The sequence below is a fragment of the Armigeres subalbatus genome, chromosome 2, assembly GCF_024139115.2.
Source record: "Armigeres subalbatus isolate Guangzhou_Male chromosome 2, GZ_Asu_2, whole genome shotgun sequence".
Classification (NCBI taxonomy): Eukaryota; Metazoa; Arthropoda; class Insecta; order Diptera; family Culicidae; genus Armigeres; species Armigeres subalbatus.
Genome location: NC_085140.1, coordinates 449,244,674 through 449,264,508, shown reverse-complemented (window position 1 = coordinate 449,264,508; position 19,835 = coordinate 449,244,674). Strand labels below are relative to the sequence as shown.

At 38.8% G+C, this 19,835-nt stretch overlaps 2 protein-coding genes across 5 annotated transcripts in view; one reads left to right on the top strand and one right to left on the bottom strand.

The window, feature by feature from the left end:
- Window positions 1-294, top strand: part of LOC134213724 (beta-1,4-glucuronyltransferase 1-like) — a 40,908-nt gene extending 40,614 nt beyond the window's left edge. For all 4 annotated transcript variants that reach the window (XM_062693027.1, XM_062693026.1, XM_062693024.1 and 1 more), the window contains exon 6: window positions 17-294. In XM_062693027.1, coding sequence (XP_062549011.1) covers window positions 17-211 — 195 coding nt within the window. In that variant the 3' untranslated portion in view covers window positions 212-294. The remainder of the gene's footprint in view (window positions 1-16) is intronic.
- Window positions 234-15,674, bottom strand: LOC134213726 (protein obstructor-E). Its single transcript, XM_062693028.1, has 3 exons — window positions 15,490-15,674; window positions 930-1,006; window positions 234-854 (listed from the first exon to the last, which is right to left on the bottom strand). The coding sequence occupies exons 1-3, from the start codon at window positions 15,551-15,553 to the stop codon at window positions 339-341; spliced, it is 657 nt and encodes a 218-aa protein (XP_062549012.1). The 5' UTR covers window positions 15,554-15,674; the 3' UTR covers window positions 234-338.
- Window positions 15,675-19,835: the final 4,161 nt, after the last annotated feature.

The following is a 19,835-nucleotide window of genomic DNA, read 5'->3' as shown; positions in this document are numbered from 1 at the left end:
AATATTTTAATTTTAGGGTTATATCATGTGCGTCCAGGGGTACAATTTTCACATCTTGGATAATGGATTTTTGGTGCACAAACCGGGATTCAAAAATCTGACTGAGGCAGCTCGACCGGACCTGGAGCGAAGACAGAGAAAGTTTGTCGAGGAGGTGATTTATAAAGAATTAAAAGTCTTGTACGGAGAGAACAAACACTGCCGGCTGTGATATCGATTAAAACGTGTGCGAAAACTGTACTAATTGTTTTATTCTTGAAATACCGAACTAGGCTTTAAGTACTAAGAAATTGAGTATTTTTCAAGTAGCATAATTTACAATCCTACAAAAAGCAGCTTTAGATGGCACACCCGGTGACGTTTTCGACTCCATCACAAGCGTTGATTAATTCGTTGAATGCTTGCTCCGGACCACAGAGGTTAACTCGCGGGCTATCACCAACGCAGAGGAAATACTTCCGACAATCGTTCGGGGCTCGGTAGAACCGGATCGGTGCTATCAGATCACCTTGTGGTGGGCAGCTGAAACCAAGGTAAGCAGCTGCGTCGCAATCCTCAACCAGGTCTGGCCAGTCGCACTGGTAGGTGGCACTGTTGAAGGCGAGACCGTAGGGACATTCAACAACGAAGCCTCGACCATTGTCACAGTTCATAAAGGTACCACAATCATCGCGATTGCCCAGTTTGTAGTAGCCAAACTGGTGGGGACAGTCCTCGGTCGGAATAGCCGGTTGCGTGCGAGTTCTGCTGCCACAGTCTACGTCGATCGGGTACTGGCAAGGGTAGGCAAAAAGGTTCGATTTTTCGTTGAAAAGGAGCCCATCCGGGCAGAGCTTTTGTTCTGGGACTCCATCCTGAAGAGATTGGGAATAAACGCGGAGGGATTATGAATACAGTCAAAAGTGTTGACCAAGTTGGATATTTCTTACAACGCATTGGATGTAGGCGTCACATTGGTCTGAAACTGGAAATCGACCGTTCTTTTCGGGGCATGACTGACTGTTTGCTGTAATGTGTCAAAAACAACGAATAGGTTAGGATTAGTTTGGCATCGATAAGTGTTAAACTATAATGATTTAACAAATATATGTTCCTGAATGAACTACTTTGTGTCCTTGATCGGTGGTGAATGGTGATGAAAGAGATGTGCGAATTAGTTGTGCTAATTTTATGCTTGTGGTGTAATAGGCGTCTGATTGATTCATAATAAATTTTAGGCAAGCCGCAATCTAGCTACTACCTACTAATCAAAAATTGGGGAATTTTTTGAGTGATGCATTCAGATGAAGTTGACTGTTAGTGAGTGTGAGTATTAACAGTACTGATTGCAATTTTGTTTTGTCAAACTGGCTTAGTCTCAAAGATATGACAAAGTATTTAACTCATCTGTTCTGTATAAAAAATTGGACTCTTTATTTAATGCAGAACTGATGTTAAAAATATGTCGTTGAATCATTGTTCCACTTGCAATTTTGAAAGACTATACTTTCAAATATTTTGAGATGGAAATGATCTGGAAAAGTTGATTGAGATCTTGATTGAGATTTGTGTAGCCCAGCGGTATGTCTGCTCCAGCAGTGCACGTTGATGTTGCTGTAGTTGAAGAAACGGCCTTTTATCCTCAGCTTGCACATCCTTGCGTTGATTGGCTGCCTCCCAATTACGCATCGACGCTTCTACCCAGCACTATGAAGCCGGTTCCCAGCTAATTGGTGGTGCCACAGCTTTGGTAAAAGGTAGCAGCTCGTATTATCTTCTATGTCATTCGTAATGTTTGCTTTTAAAGGCGGCTTATTGGGCCTGCGCAAACCTCCTGTCTCGTCGGAAGCCATCGTTCCATCGTTCCACCTAACACCAGGACTTGGGCTTGTGTGCTTTCAGCGGCACACGGTCGCTTTGGCGGAGCCTGATTGCGGATACATCTTCTTCTTAAATGCATTACATCTCCCACTGGGTCATTGCCGTCTCGCAGCTTAGTGTTCATTCAGCACTTCCACAGTTATTTACTGCTAGGTTTCTTAGCCAAGGTACCATTTTTGCATTCGTTTATAAGGAGGCTAACACAATGATACTTTTATGGCCAGAGAAATCGAGACAATTTCCAATCCGAAAATTGCCGGCCGGGAATCGAACTCAGCCACCTTCAGCATGGTCTTGCTTTGTAGCCGCGCGTCTTACCGCTGGGCTTAGGGGGGCTCCTTCCTGCGGATACATGCTGCTTTTTATAGAAGGTTAACAGAGTTAACAATTGAACTCAGAATTCGTTTAACATAAAAGTCCTCTAGATTACAATGTTTCCTCCAGTATACTAAAAATATTTCGGGACTGATTTGCGATTTGGGCGTAACTTATTTTGTAAACAAACATTGCTTTATGAATTCCGGAGAATGCAAGCGTTTTCATCCTAAACTAATTCCCTTATCTGCTAGAGGAAAGCTTAATCTATCGGATCCATACCGTGGTTTCCTCATGAAATGCTTGTTTTAGCAGGAATTCGCCTTCCAATGTTTGTTTACAAAATAAGTTACGCCCAAATCGCAAAGTCCGTGAGATAACAGAGACTGAGTGTTTTCCGAAAACTCCCTCAGGCTACTAGACCATCTTTGGACAATAACAAACACATCCACAACAAGAAACGACATTTGTTTTGTTGTCGTTTTCATAACAACGATCTTTTTTGGATCTAGTATCCATTTTAATTTTCCTTCCATTCCCCGATCTCTCTCTATCTCGATGGTCCCTTAAATATCGAGATGTGGATAAGGCGACTGTATAATGTGCAAAGTATTTTTCAGATTTCCAATCACATTTTCATTGAAGTTTGGTTGAATTGTTCTAACTTCTAGACATAAATAACAAGGCTGGGATCGTGAAAACTTGAAGGATCAACAATATTTTCTCTAGCAACCCGTGCATTTGGCCAAGTTTTCTGCATTCTAGAATAAGAGCATGGACTGTGCAAGCGCACATGTTTAAACCCAAGTTTAATCCCAATGTTTGAACATGTAGGGGAGACTGTGGAGACTTCATCCCCTTTTCTGATTTCCGATGTATCACAAAAGTAAATAAACATACGCGAATTTCACACAGACTCACTAAGAAATATCCAGCTTTCCACGCTAGCCATAATGGCGGCTGCTATAAATAAATCTGACAGTAACTGCTTCCGACGCTGACCTGCTTTCGACGCTGGTCGTACCCAAGCAACAATTTTCACGCTGTTCATTTATTTTAATGAAAATAATAATCACATTTCGACAAAACTGAAATTTGAATCTAGGAACAACTTTTTTAAGATTTATAAACTAACATTTTTTTTGCATTTTAGGTTGAAGAAAATTATTCATTTATACACCGGGTCTAGTACAAGGGTGGTTTTGGTAAATTCATGTTCCGATTTAGTTGTTGGAAGCTGCACCATGCATCTCCATTGATCCAACGAGTGTGAATGAATCCTAGGCAGGATTCAGAATGGAATGGATATAGATGTCCGTGTTATTTTAAATCGTTATTTCGAGCTCAATAGAACTCGATATTGCGTTAGCAATGAAGCTTATTATTCGTGCTAGGGTAACCGTACCCTTAGTGGTAGCACCAATAGTGGAGGTAGAGGGGTTTTAATGAGATTTATCATATTTATACACTTTACGATGGTTTCAGTTGATGCGTCGTGCTTTAAATATCCTGTTAAAGGCAACTTATCTTAAGATTTCGCTTGAAAAACTATTGAAAACAATGATTTTCCTTAACAAAATTGACTCCCTTGCACCAATAGTGGCGAGTCTCATAAGAAATCAATGGATAGCACCACTATGGGAACCAAAATTAATTTACTACTCACGTATATCCATTAATAGTTTATTGGGTAATCATCATCAGAGGGCCTTATAAAGCCTACCAATAATGTTCTTCCGCAATTCAATAGTGTAACGCAAGTAAGCAGTAATTGATATTACTTATTCTTTTCGATAGCAAATAGTTAGAGCGACTTTTACCATTACTGCCATTGACCCCATGGTTTCGATACCAAGTTAATCCCTTATTAAACAATTGCTCAAACTTGTAGAGCGGAGCCGGACACAGGACATTCTTTTAGTATTTCAACATTCCGAAACAAATTCTGATTACAGAAGCTGCGTCAATATTTTCTGCAGAATGCATTTGTCATACCACTTTGTGGACTTAAATGTTGAAAAAAAATACTAAAATTTGCTCTACTGAAAAGCACTGTAAACTTTAAACTTTGAATCAGGTAATATTTTCTCTTTATTTCCAGTAAATTATTATTTCCTTACTTTACTCATGGAGTAAAAAGCCACGCAAAATGGATACGTTTGCGTACGTTTTGGGAAAATTGTCAAAACGTACGCAAACGTATCCATTCTGCGTAGCTCTTAATGCCTTGACCGAGGCTTTGACGCATCTTTCTAGACAGTCATGATCCGATTTCCACCATGTTTTTGCAGAAACATCATTCTCACTATCAGATTCTCACTAAGCCTGGAATCGAGCACTCTCTTTTACTTATGAATAACGTATTTCCTTGTAACCGTTTATTTTCACCGAACCACAGTGTTCTTGGGGGTATCCAGCTTTTGAGGGTCTTGGACAGTTAGCCCATATATTTTCTGTCAGATTTTCCGTTTCCGTCGCCGTTCCGTTGTATTGGGTTTGGGGTTTAAGCATCGATATTAACAAAGAGCGCCCTATGAAGATTATCCTCATGGATATAAAATTATAATACTTTTCGATTCTAGCTGTGAAGTGAAAATGGTTGCTCAGATACAACATCGTCGATAACGTTTTGGTGTCGGATGCAGTTACTGTCGAATTTTTTATAGTAGCCGCCATTATGGCGATCGTGGAAAGCTGGATAGTATTTGACTTTACTGATGTATGGCAGTCCTTAAATTATTGTTGTTATTGATACACAATCGATTTTTTGGAGTGCTGTCAAAAATCGACTTTTAAAATATTCGGGGGAAATTGATCTCTCTCCAAGAACTTGCTTTGATTAAAGTAGAAAGGTGCTCTCAGATTTTTAAATATTTTTCCTTCAAAATACGAAGAATTTTCGAATTACTGTGCGTATACATGAACGATTTTTGTTATTGAATTCGACAGCGCATGCAATTTAAGAATTTGGGGAGACTTGATCCCCTTTCTATGATATCTACGTAATAAATAATTATTCCTGCCGACCCTTCATCAAATCTGTCAAATCAACGAAAAACTGCAAGCCTGAGAACAGATATATATATATTTTTTTTTCGCCAAATTTTTGTATGAATGACTCCATATTGAGGCAACAACTTAAAATCCAAATATCCTAAAATTGTGATGGAATGTTGACATTTTTATCAGTACAGATCATTTAGCATATTTATGGCTTTGTGCTGTGAAAAAAACGAGCAATGGGTAATGTTTTTAACATAACCGCGAGTAGACGTAGGACTTGTATAAACGTAACGTATTTACATTTAACTTCTTACTTTTGGATCTATGGAGTTTAATTAAAGGAATCGATATTGGAAACGTCAACTTCCATGGTCTATAGAATTATTAGCTATTTGTTTTTTTTTCAAAACTTCTGGAAATAAAACTAATAATTAATTTGTTTCAAACTATTTAGCCCTTATTTACTCAAGCAAATGTAGGACATTTATAGATTTCTTATTGATGATAGTATTTAAAGTTTAAAAATTCTATTCATAAAATTTTCAGACTTGGGCAAAATGTGCTATTTTAGGGGAACTGTCCCGTTTTCCAAACAAAGAAATACAGCACCAATTTCGTTGCTTCTTTTTGCTAACATGCGTGCTTACTGCTGAAAAAAATCACAACAATAAAAAACAAGTCAAGGAGCAGTAACCCTACTAAAATAGAGGAGATACTGCTAATACGTCAACGAAAAATTATTTAATGTTTTGATTCCAAACTCCGAGTCTACGTCAAGTTTAAATATTCTTCTGGAAATATTTTTTTGCGAACTTTTTTAAAACATTTACATGTAATACAGCGAAATTTTCTAATCTGGATATTACCACTATTGCTGACTGTGCATCTTTAATTGCTAATGCGTTCTGCGAATAAAGGTAAGTAATTATTTTAATCAAATTTCTATTTTCATCAGTGTAGTTGATTTTTTTTGCTGGGGAATCAGAACTGTTATAGTATAACCACACTGCCAAAAATATCTATATAAGATATATGTGTAGCCGTTATAATTTTTTGCAATAGCTCCACCCTAATATAATTGATATAGAACCACACATAAATTAAATAATCGCTAATTCGAGACCACACATAAAGTTTATTTGGATATATATTTTATTAGTAGTTCGCGTGAACAATGGTTATGTGTGCGCTGATATACATCATAAGTTAAATCTATGGATTTTTGCCAATAAATATGTGTGGATTTTTAGTAGTGCATGTTTTAATATACGTGTCGTTTAGTACCAAGCACAACTTAACATATGGTCAGTCAAATGACATGACTCGAACCCATCCCGGTATCATGTGGATTATGAAACCAATCACTTTTCGTGGATGAGCAGACCAAATCTCTCTAAGTTTATTCTTCTTCATCTACCACCGCTGCCCTCACTGCCTCCGCCATCATCGGCCTCTAGCCGTGAACTGCGAGCGATGCGATGGACGATTGCATCCATTGCAACCGACACCACTGCATCCGATCATCATCAAGCACAGAATGACAAAAAATTGCGCCCACTTCTTTCAGGCATATTTGCAGTCCCACCGGCAGTTCTACCGCAGGTGACTGCATGCTATCGCTGTGTAGGTAAACAGCGAACGAACGAATGAAACGAAAAATGTGCGAGCAAAAAGCACGTCAGTACGCGCTGCTGTCACAAATTGTAATGACTCGCACACGGCAGGCACTGCTTCTTTTATACACAAAGAAAATCTTCCGGTAGACCCGAAAGCCCGTAAGATACCGCATTCTGATGTCCGTGTTAGGAATGCACGGGATTGGTTACATATGAAATTTTTGCTGGCTTTGACAAGAGTTGAGATTTTCAATAGCTTATCGTTAATAATCTTAAGTTTCAATGAAATATGCAAAATGCTGGAGAGCATCCAAGTCGATTGATATATAAATCTTAAAAATCCATCGAAGGATAAAGGCGCTAGTAACGTTCAAAATCTTCCCTTCCAGCGTAACGCTCTCGATTTCCAAAAATCTAAATGACACCCAGTAAAGTAAAGAAAGACGTAAGTCCTACGTCAAAAACGAAAGCATTTGGTCATTGTTATGAGAAGCTGTTAAAATATTGCGTGGCCACTAAAAAATCTTTAGGAGGGTCAAAACATACAAACCGTACTAAAGAATAAATAAGGTTGTCAATCCATAAAATAACTATGTAATCACATAACGATCATTTGTCTAGAGCAGCGGTTCTCAACCTTTTTCTTAATAGGTACCCCTTCAGATTTTTGCGTTAATTGAGGTACCCCCTATTTTTTTAGTGTAAATGAAAACAAGCGTAGATAAGATATATGAAAAAACGACGAAAACTAACGGGATATATTGCGCTCCATGAAGTTGGCTGAAATTTGCATTATTACGAGAAAAATTCCAATTCAAAGTAATTTTATACATCTAGCTTCCTGCAGGACTTTTTTTGCCTATTGGAGGCTCCTGAGCCTCTTGAAGGGAAGTTCCCAAGTCTATTATACGGAGACTTATGAGCCTCTTGAAGGGAGACTTCAGAGCCTCTTGAAAGGCGGCTCTCGAACCGCTTAAAAGGAGGCTTCAGAGTTTTTTTTTAAAGTAAAGCAAACAAACCTCTTGCAAGAAGAAAACCGAGCCTCTTCAAGGGTAGCTTCTGAGCGTCTCGGAAGGAGGCTTCTGAGCCTCTTGAAGAAGGTTTCCAAGCCTCTTGAAAGGGGGTTCCAGAGCCTCTTGATAAAAGGCTTTCAACCCTCTTGAAGGAAGGCTTCCGAGCATCTTGAAGGGAGTTTTCAGAGCCTCAGAGCCTCTTAGAAGTGGATTTCGAGCCACTTTAAAGTACGGTTTCAATCTTCATGGATGATAAATTTCGTGCCTCTTGAAAGGAGGCTCCCGTCCCTCTTGAAAGGCGGCTTTCAAGCCCTTGAAAGGGGCTTCAGAGTCCCTTCAAGGGAGGCTTCAGAGCCTCTTAAGAGACGGCCTGCTTCCAATTCTCTTGCAACGAAGCAAATGAGTTTTTCGGAAAAAAGCCTTCATGTCTTTAAAATGGAGGTTTCCGTACCTTCAGACTTTAATTTTGTTGTTAACATATTATTCAAAATTTTGTTTCGAATAGGTAAATTTCATTGAAGATTTTTTAAATTTGTTCATTTAACGTTTTGTCCTTTTGATCTTTTGTCGCACAGCCCCTCATACACTGTGCTTGTTTTGGAGGACAGGATTCAATAGGCTTTGATTTACTAATCGCCATGCATATTATGTACAATACATAGTCTTGAAATAAAAAATTGCATAATTATCAAAACTTGATCAATAAGTTTTAATTGGAATTGTACTACATCCGCCATTTCACATTCTCGTCCGAGGTACCCCATGAGGCCAGCGAAGGTACCCCCAGGGGTACATGTACCCCAGGTTGGGAACCGCTGGTCTAGAGGATCAACACTAAAAAATACGCTATAACAAACCTACTTTAGTTCTCGATAAAATAGGGGGTGATCAATAGGAGGTGATCAACTTACGTGAAAATCTCACTCATGTTGCACCTTGCAAACGTGCGTGAAATAATTTCATCAGTGGTAACCCGTACCTAACATTTGGCCTAGTGGTTAGTCAGAAGAAGATCTAGAGTATGCCGGAAGTATTCCCCAGCAGGTCAGTTGTAAACACACATGAGTTCGCCAATAATTTATTAGAAGCAGGAGACTCCGCTCCACTCAAGGAAAAGCCTCCCCCCAAATAACTAAATACTGATCCTACTCGGTTGGTATTATACAAAAACAATACGTGTGATAAAGTTGGTTTTAAAAATAGATTTCGAGAGTTCGGCTATGTGCCTGGTGTTGGAAATTCAATCTCATCAGTAGCCTTCTGAGCTACGGAGAACGACGGAGGTCCTTCGTAGCTAGGGTGGTCGGTATTGGCCATTTTTGACAAATGCCGGTATTCTGTATTGGCTGGCATCAGTAAAATATTAATACCGTAAAATACCGGTATTTGTTAAAGGTTCATGAACATAAAAAGAATTTTGATTTGAACTTTTGGGTGAAAAACAAGATTTATTGACAAACTTCAAATGTTGAGCTGGGCAAAATGAAACTTAAGTGGACATAACATACTGAGTGATGCATCTCCCAATCCGCACTCGAATTTTGTAAGCAATGCTGCTATTCGCTGAGAATGTCCTCTTTGGGTCAACCAAAATTGGACGAATGGTTCCAAATGCGTCGAAAATCAGTGTTAAGTACTAGCCCTTAATCCTTTCATAATCATAGTAGGAGAATTCTTTGCAGATTGCTTGCAAGAATCCTGGTGTCAACGTAGTTGCTACCGGCAACGCAAGCATTTTACTCTGCTGCAGTATTTTTACGAGTTGTTCTTTATTTGGTAAACCAGAAAAATCATCTATAGAGGTATCTTCTACATATCGATCGTACCAGGTATGATTAGATCGCATCTGGTATGATTAGACGCTCCAAGATCTCGTCTGGATGTCTGGAAGAAAATTCTAAAATTGTTTCTGATCAATTGCTTCACGGCAGGATAACTCAAAAAAGCAGAAAAGATTGGCGTATTCTGATTGTCTTTTGGATTCGTTCGTTGAGAGCATGGAATAAGTTGGCGGCAATGGCTGTGGCTTAATTTGTTAATTGCTCCAACATTAAATAGAGCGGATTGTCGGTTTACGGTTTCATATAGAGTGCAGAACTCACGGCAGAGTAGCTCCACAGCAGCTTAGCAGGGAAAGCACCTGTCTAGCGTACTGGCTTCGTGGGATCAAACCCCACCGAAGGTAGTGGCTACCCACCTATATTTTTTTTCGAATTAAATCTTTCACATGTTGTGCAATTGCAAGTGAAAGCACTTCCGTGAAGTTTTTTTTTTTTTTTTTTTGTTTCTTTATTAAAGAGACTTTCAGCCCGAGGCTGGCTCGTCTCCGATAATTCCGTGAAGTTGGTTGAAACTCCGGAACTATTGATCACACAAGGCCTCGGTTTCCAAATGCGGACCACCTACGAATGTGTCGGAAGGAAGACTATTCGTAGCTTAAGAATCTCGAACACGGGAGAATATTATAACGTGAAGCATAGTTAAGCTGACCAGATCATTTCAGTGAAAAAAAAACGGGACGAACGCTCTTGCAAAACTGGATAAGCCAAGAAACTTTGTGATAAAATTCAAGAGCTGCGGAAATTTCAAAATGTATGGTCTTTATTTTCAATTTCCGTGTAAGAAATTAGAAAGATTTTAGTGAATCATTTACTATCACAACCTACTATTGTATTAAGTTAGTTGTGAAAAAATATTGCTCCACAAATATTTCACTCTTAAAGGGGACGCGAACAAAAACATGAAGGAACAGAAAATTACGCATCTCTCAATATTTAAATTAATTGTAGAATTTTGATTTTTTTATCTACTCTTAGACATGCATTCAGGATTTTATTATCGACCAATATCAAAAACTTTTCCAGTTATGAATAGTTAAAGTACCCTGACTAAAGCCGGTTGTGGGCATTCGAAGGCTAGGAAAAAATAATTTTAAAGAAAAAAATGTCAAAAGACAAATGCGAAAAGGGCAATAGGGTGGGAACAATCATTTCCGGTGCCAAATCCCTTTTTTCATGAATATAAGTAAGAAAAATGCGGATAAGAATAACAAGAATCTCAACATGGAAAGAACATTAATAAAATCTCGATTAACTTTTCAAATTAATTTATAGTCTGGTTTACAGCTCGGACTCTCGGAGATATCCTCCGGATTGTATTTTTTATCGGACCGAATTTATAATTTTTCATTACGGAGTCCAATAAATCCCGTCCACACACATGGGAACGAAATTTGCAGATAAGCTCCTGAAATGAAAACTAGCCTTAAAGTACGTGAGGACCTTAAATCTATCCTTTAACCCGGCCAAATTTTTCCTCGGTTTAAAGCTGCCTTAAACACGATTTTGTTCAGTTGATTTATACATTTTTATGCCGTCGTTTTTTTTTTTACAGTAAATAAATATTCAGAAAGCCTTTGAATGATTCCTAATGTTCCGAAAAGAATCAAATGAAAAAATATGTGTCAAAGCAGATTTGAAAAAAAAATACTTCGGGAGATTCAAAAAGAATAATCGAAAATGAACTTAATCTGAAAAATTAGAATGGCTGTTTTCTGTTTTATTGACGTTGAGGCGTGGGGAAGTAACATTTTTTTCATGAATTAATTTGAATAGCGCAATCAACAGAACAACATGAAAGCTTTTGATTGCAGTACTCAAATTAATTCATGAAAAAAATGTTACTTAGGTCCTATTGAAAAGTTAAGCGAGAAATGTAATTTTAATTATTTCCATGAATATGGTTGGCGCATGAGAATAAATGTCAAATCTAATCAAGCCTTTTTTTGATCGAAATTGATTTAAATGACACTAAAACAACTGCCTCACACCTTGTCTGCTAGTGGAATTGCACTTGCCGTTTACTATATAGGGGAACTGTTCCGTTTTCCATCTCACTGAACATATATTCATCTCATCGCAAAACAAAGAAATACAGCACCAATCTCGTCGCTTCTTTTTGCTAACACGCATGCTCACTGGTGATAAAAGTCACAAAAATAAGAAACAAACCAAACTCATTTCCATTGTTACCATTCTGGTGCGTTCACCCTATTTCCCCAGTCCAGAGCAAGAAAGCATAGAGAGCAGAAGAGCATACTGCTGTTCAGTATGAACTCAAAGAGAGTAAACCGCTGTAATAAATATTTAAATTAGCCACTCCCAATAAACCAACCGTCAAATCAAAATATGTAATCATTAGGTTAAGCACACTTCACACATTAAACACAGGACACTATAATTAACGGAATGATAAAGGATTGGGTATGTATTGGAATAACGGGAAGGATATAGGAGAAGGGAAGATTACCGAGATTGCATGAGGAAAGGAGGGGGTCTTGGGGGTTTTAGCTACTGGGTAAGAAGATCCTTCTTTCCAACTCCAACCGTCATAGTGAGCAGATCAATGTTACACAAAAGTTGGTAAAAGTTACTAAAGTGAATCAAGAACGCAGTTTAATCTTCGCTGCGTTTACAGTGGTAGAAACCACATCAAGTTTAGTTGGATCTATCAAGATCATTCTGATTGCTCAATACATTGGAGTCAGGTACGGAAAATAGTTAAAACCCAGTAGCATAGCCCCTTCCCTAAATGTCCTGTCCAAATTTCTATTAGGACCCATCAGTGCTTAGCGCAGAGGTGTGATTCTTCCACCAGCGCCGGATTTGGTCCCTGTTCGACCAATCACTCGCTTTGTGCCGCCATCTCCTTAATCGGGAAACGTACCACGTCGTGGAGCGACATCGTCCACCGGCAGCCATCTTGGGCCAAAAGACCACGTTATTTGGTCTGGAGTGCATGCAGAGTACCCCGCCCGCCCAATCCAGTCTACCTCGAGCATACCGTCATCGCTGGCCAGCCTACACACTATACACGAGACACGCCACACAGTAAGTGACAATAAAACTAATTATAGAAAAGTGAAATCACGGTGTAGTGTTTCTTTGTTCCCTGATCAGCAGAATAGCGAAGAGCCGGCCTTGGGAAAAGAGGTGGTTGTAACCCGCCCCAGACGACTTCCGTGGCCGTGACCAGAAGTCAGGGGTACCCCGGTGGCGAAGCCCTTCTGGCCAAGTCACCCTAAGAAGTAGTATTGTTTTTTTAACACCATTGCTTTGTTTTTGGTGAGATGGAAATATGAGCTATGGGATGAAGTGCCGAACGGTTCCCCTAAGTAAATACTCAATGGCTTTGAAATCATCGAAGTAGGCCATCCACATCAACAATCAAATAAAAAATAATCGAAGCAGTCGTTGCACTTCGATTATAGTCATATGTACTGTACTGTCAAGGCAAAATGTTTTCCTGGAGACTCCCGCTTGAATAATAACGGAACAAACTCCACACACCTATGGAATTTTGTCGATTGATTTTGTTCCCATGTGCTCCCAAAAAAAACGGGACTTTTGCAATTTCGTCGCTTTACTTTCCTGGTCAATTTATAGTCTGGTTTACAGCTCGGACTCTCGGAGATATCCTCCGGATTGTATTTTTTATCGGGCCGAATTTATAATTTTTCATTACGGAATCCCATAAATCCCGTCCACACACATGGGAACGAAATTTGCAGACAAGCTCCTGAAATGAAAACTAGCCTTAAAGTACGTGGGGACCTTAAATCTAGCCTTTAACCCGGCCAAATTTTCCTCGGTTTGAAGCTGCCTTAAACACGATTTTGTTCAGTTGATTTATACATTTTTTATGCCGTCGTTTTTTTACAGTAAATAAATATTCAGAAAGCCTTTGAATGATTCCTAATGTTCCGAAAAGAATCAAATGAAAAAATATGTGTCAAAGCAGATTTGAAAAAAAAATACTTCGGGAGATTCAAAAAGAATAATCGAAAATGAACTTAATCTGAAAAATTAGAATGTCTGGAAGAAACGGGACACATTGAGGATCTTTTAGATTACGACGGGACAACACAGTAAGGTCTAAAAACGGGACTGTCCCGTTTAATATGGTACCGGTACGTATCGTCAGCCTAACCGCATGGTGTAAATTATTTACGTCTATTATCAAATAAGAAACTGTATCTTTGTAACAACAAATAGAAAGTTTTTTGTTAGGTTTTCGAAGTTGTTCCAAGATAGTCGATAAATTTATCTAGTTCCAGTATCCCGCATTATACATCACTTATTTCCCAGATTTCACCTGCTTGGAATTGGCTTCCATTCGAGAGACACTACCTGACGAATTTAAACAAAATGGTAGATTGGCGCCTCTAACTCCAAGATTCTTGTCGAATCGCTCTTCATGGCTCCATGCGATAAAAGACAATAGGGGGATTCACTTAACGGCGTAGGTTGCTGCGTATCTGATTATAGAAATGTTTCACACTCATTCACAAGGGACATATTTCAAATCGCCTATAAAACATTTCCATAAACAGATACACAGCAACCTACGCCGTTAAGTGAATCCCCCTAATATTCGAAAAAGTATAATGGAAAATCTCTTGCACGATACTTATGTCCAGTCGTATGACCAGCAGGTTTATGTACTTTGCCTGAAATTCAGCTGTCAACAATTATGAATCGTTTATTCGGTAATACCACACTGGCTGTCTTTATAGGACAACTCCTTTAGCTGTGATATTGTTCATGGATTTCTGCTGTTTTCTATCATTTATCGAAAATAAAACCACAAGCCTCGTCCTTTGCAAACAAAACATAATTTTTGTTCTAATCGTTCTTCATCCTACGATTTTCAACCTCAGTCCAACTGGTAATCCCCCAAATCAATCCTATTGAAACCTGAAAAACCTCTTTGGTATTTCAAAAGGTTACGGGAAAATAAAAATCTTTTATGCAGTGTTTGAGATCCACATTATAAGACGAGTTTTAGTACTATTCCATCTAATTCAACCACGTTTTAATTTTTACAGACGCTGAAGACAGCCTTACAGTTGAGATCGATATTCGTATCTGTAAAGATTACAACGTGGTGGAATAAGATAGATTATAGAATAGTACTAAAACTCGTTTTATAACAGGTGAAGATATTCCACTAAGAAAGTTTAATCATTTTCACAGGATTTTTTTGTTTTTCTGATCAGATATATTGTCCATTCAGATGAGATAACAAAACATTAAAAAAAAATCGTTATTTTAGTATATGTATTGACTCAGAATGTTGCAGGTTTCACTACAGAAATTTTCTATCATTGTTCTACGAATTCTTTTCTGGAGATTTCAGCTGGATCTCATTTTTCCAAGCACCACGTTAGGACCTATGATTCCCCAGCCAATAATATATCTTCTTCCTAAACGACAACGAGAAATATGCTAAACTAATCGGTGTGGAATAAACACCTTCAAGGTGAACCGCCTACGAAACTCATCTTCATAATTATAAATTCATCATCGCTCACAATCACGCATCGCGTTGGATGACCTTCTCACTACGTTTCACCGGTTCGGAACATCACCGGAACCATCCCATCACGCATTACTCAATATTGGCAGCTACTAGTGGTGATCTCGTTCACAGGCCTCATGATAACAAACTTCATCTCCGACGATCACACTCCCATTCTAATCCCTCATTGCGCAACTATCTTCGATGATCACGATCGCTACTATTCAATTATTATGTCGCCCAACTGGTTGCACTTTAGAAAATCACCAATCACGACCTTCACCCAATATTTGACACCTCGATCGCTTTCGTCGCACAATTACCGTGGATGCAGAACAGGGCCACGGCGACGATCGCCGCCGCGGGAAGCACTCCGATCTGGACCATGCTGGCTGGATGATCTACGAGGGGCGAGGATGTTTGGCGCGCAAATTCAAATCAAACCGTTCACACTGCAATCCAATTGAAAACTGATCACTCGTTCAGCCAGTAGGTGGCTGAATATGTTCTGGGCGATCTTTGCTGTTGCTGCTGCGGTGGCGGCTTTGCTGATTATATCGCATATAGGAGGGGAAGGGTGACTTGGCGACAGCATCATCTGCCTGTGCTTTTGGGGGTGAATCTCACTGGCGCGACAAAACAGATCTCCGCCATTCGATAGGAAGGAATAGCGCGGCAGCTGTATGAGGAGAAATGTAAACAGTACTGGAAGGCTTTTATAAGAATAAGTAGGGTGATAAACGATACGAACACGCACAACTCTTCAAAGGTTCTTCTCTGGTCTATCTTGAAATAACTTTTCTAAATGCCTTATTATGAATTTTTAAGGAATTAACTCTTGCTCGTCATTTACGGGATTACTCCAACAAGTTTTATGGCACACGGCGAAAGAATACGTGAGTTGACTACTGCATAAACAGCTAAAAAGAACTCCCTGAGATGCATTTGTTGTGGTGCTTCGGTAGCCAACAATCTTAAGGATCGTCTTCATGCCTCAAAAGTCAAGATGCGTTGCGAAGATGCGGCCAAGCGCAAAAAGGTCACTTAGGTATTTTTTGTGCATAAATCAAATATACGCAAAGTTTAAAAAGAATATTCTACCCTGCAGTGAGCTAAAACAATAAAGCATCTTGCGATAAATCTCCCAGCAAGTCGGCGGTACATCTTTGGCGTGATATATGCGGATACTGATAGCGCGTTTGCGGTGCATTGGCTGGATCTGGTTCTGAAAATGTGACGCATTTAGTGTGAATCTACATGATTCACTATCACTACTTATTGCTGTAGAAAACATCATTTGAAAGAAGTTTATTTAAAAAAAAAGTTAACTTACTTTGAAATAAAAGTAGGTATTAGCTCGGTATTCGTTTTCTGCAACGTGGTATTATAACTCTTCCAACGTTTCTTCCCACTTTAAGATGCACTCATGCAACGTGATCGACGTCATCTTCCACATGCGGTGTGCTTTATTGTGACCAATCCCATCGAAGCAGGCGCGCACTTGTTATAAGAAGAGCCCAAACCGCGTGGCGGAAGGTGTCTGCGCCAATAAGAGATGAGCAAAAGTTGCCTTGACATTTGCAAACGATCGATGCGTGTTATGTTACTGCATTTGCCGGATGGGTTTAACCGATCAAATTCGCTTACGATGATGGAATTTCCTAGGAATCTGATACATTCTGTTGCGAATTCCTAACATGAGTTTTCTATTAGGAACATTAGACAAGACAGTTGGGTTGAATATTTTTGAAACGGTCAAATTTGCCATTTTCTACAAAGATTGATAGAAAATCAGTTAAATATGTATATTTTTGACAACGCTACATAAAATTGCCATGCAAGTCAAATATTTCTGAATCTGTCATATTTGAAAGGCTGTCGTCTTCAAGAATCGCAGCGGTGCATTTTGACAGAGAATACATGAGTTACATGGTTACCTTCAATACTTTTTTTCAAATCAAAATCTTCCACACAATGTACATATTCATTAGCAACCCTATAACCAGAGACCGGCGGAGTGAAAAACTGTAGAAATGGCAACGTATGAAAATGCATGAAATCGTGAAAATAACACTGGCAGCACTTGAACTTTTTGCTTGCTTCTTATGGAAGCAAAAAGTAAACAAGTCGAATTGGAACCGCTTTTGACGGTTCGATTGGAAACAAGATGGCGTCTTCGCCGATCTCTTATTCTAGTATTTCTAATATTCATATATTAGTTTTCAGAACATAGTAAAGTGGTTAAATTGTCAAAATGCACCGCTGTGTTCATCATTCTGGGGGCCCCTTAACGCGGCAACAAACTGGTTGCGATTGGAAACTCAATGTGCACAGTCCGATAGATCTAGTATTTCAAATGGTCGATAACGGGGCTGGCCACGTCCCCAACTTCTATCAGGGATTGGAAGGAATTGATGATGCAATCACTAGCCCACTGCAAGCCGAGAACATCTCTGCACTCGTCACGAGCTCATGCGGAAATTTTTATTGGTGCTGCCACCTGGAAAAGTTTCGAGAAAACGTAGAATCATGGAAATTGGACATGGCATGATATACAGTGACTTTAATAACAGTGTCGTCAAGTGTCAGAATTGGAACAGAATCGTCGGTCAGTTCCATACAAATGCGCGTTCCAAACGAGCAGGAGACCTGTCAAACGTGGCACATGACGTTACTCTTCTTATAGGACTCTAGTATGATATAGAAAATGAGGATTAAAATGCCTCTACAACGCAATTAAAAATACTTAGCCAAACAATTTTTAGTTTGTGGGGTTAGAAATTTAACAATCTTAAGCATTAACTGCTTATTCGAATAAAATATAAAAATCGTGATATCATGTCTATTTTGTGTGCTTTTAAATTCAAACCCCTTAAACCAAGTTTTTTTTTCGAAAAACATCTTTAATTTTTGTTTTATAACAAAAATACACTCCATTTCCTATACCACACCGTGTGAAATTTCAATGATTCTACTTTTTCTCTCGATGACAGCTGGTGGTCTTCTCCTCCCCTATTGCAGAGGTTCTTCTTGGTTAACGGGTTGCCAATATGATAGTAATGAAAGGGTGGTATATGTTTTCTAATTGGATGCCGAAACGAGCTTTCTCGCTCATTTCGAATTCTAACAGCTACCTGCTAGAACTAGGATAGAAGATGGAAATGCTATGAAAGCCCATTTCCAGTTCTAGCGATTGTTAGAACATAAGAAATATATGGAAAGATACAAAGTAGGAGGAATGGAAGAAGCCTGGGATTGAACCCACGAACTGAGGCAAAAGTGGTAGCCCTATGTCCACCAAGCCCGCTTTGTTTAGTTGGGTGTTCGCTAATAGAAACAAAACCCAATAGAAAACCCAGATAAATCCCCACTAAAACTAAAACCAAACTAAAACTAAACTAAAACTAAACTAAAACTAAACCAAATCCAATCCAAATCCAATCCAAAACCAATCCAAACCCAACCCAAACCAAACCCAAACCAAACCAAAACCAATCCAAAACCCAACCAAAAACCAACCAAAACCAAACCAAAACCAAACCAAAACCAAACCAAAACCAAACCAAAACCAAACCAAAACCAAACCCAAACCAAACCAAACCAAAACCAAACCAAACCAAAACCAACCCAAACCAAAACCCAAAACCAACCCAAACCCAATCCAAATCCAAACCAAAACCAAACCAAACCCAACCCAAAACCAACCCAAAACCAACCCAAAACCAACCAAAAACAAACCAAAAACCAAACAAAAACAAAACCAAAACCAAACCAAACCAAAACAAAAACAAAAACAAACCAAAAACAAAACAAACAAAAACCCAAACCAACCCAAAACTACACCAAAACCAAACCAAAACCAAACCAAACCAAACCAAAACCAAACCAAAACCAAACCAAACCAACCAAACCAAACCAAACCAAAACCAAAACCAAAACCAAACCAAAACCAAACCAAACCAAACCAAAACCAAACCAAACCAAACCAAAACCAAACCAAAACCAAACCAAAACCAAACCAAAACCAAACCAAAACCAAACCAAAACCAAACCAAAACCAAACCAAAACCAAACCAAACCAAACCAAAACCAAACCATAACCAAACCAAAACCAAACCAAAACCTAACCAAAACCAAACCAAAACCAAACCAAAACCAAACCAAAACCAAACCAAAACCAAACCAAAACCAAACCAAAACCAAACCAAAACCAAAAAACAACCAAAACCAAACCAAAAACAAACCAAACAAACAACCAAAAAAAACAAAACCACACAAAAACCAAACCCAAACCCAACCAAAACCAACCCAAATCAAAACCAAATCAAACCTAAAAAAAAAACCAAAACAAACCAAATTCAAATCACATCCAAACCAAAACCAAAACCAAACCAAAACCAAACCAAACCAAACCAAACCAAACCAAACCAAAACCAAACCAAAACCAAACCAAAACCAAACCAAAACCAAACCAAAACCAAACCAAAACCAAACCAAAACCAAAACCAAACTAAACCAAACCAAACTAAAACTAAACTAAAACTAAACTAAAACTAAACTAAAACTAAACTAAAACTAAACTAAAACTAAACTAAAACTAAACTAAAACTAATCTAAATCTGGAACAAATTTATCCTAATCTTTGCTCTGGTGGTGGATGCCTTCTCAG

What these genes read in the sequence shown, in the direction of transcription:
- LOC134213726 (XM_062693028.1), bottom strand. Translation starts at nt 15,553, where the DNA reads ATGGTCCAGATCGGAGTGCTTCCCGCGGCGGCGATCGTCGCCGTGGCC. An exon ending in GGCCCTGTTCTGCATCCACG is followed by an intron (nt 1,007 to 15,489) that starts GTAATTGTGCGA and finishes GACACATTACAG; the next exon opens with CAAACAGTCAGTCATGCCCC. An exon ending in ACGCCTACATCCAATGCGTT is followed by an intron (nt 855 to 929) that starts GTAAGAAATATC and finishes CAATCTCTTCAG; the next exon opens with GATGGAGTCCCAGAACAAAA.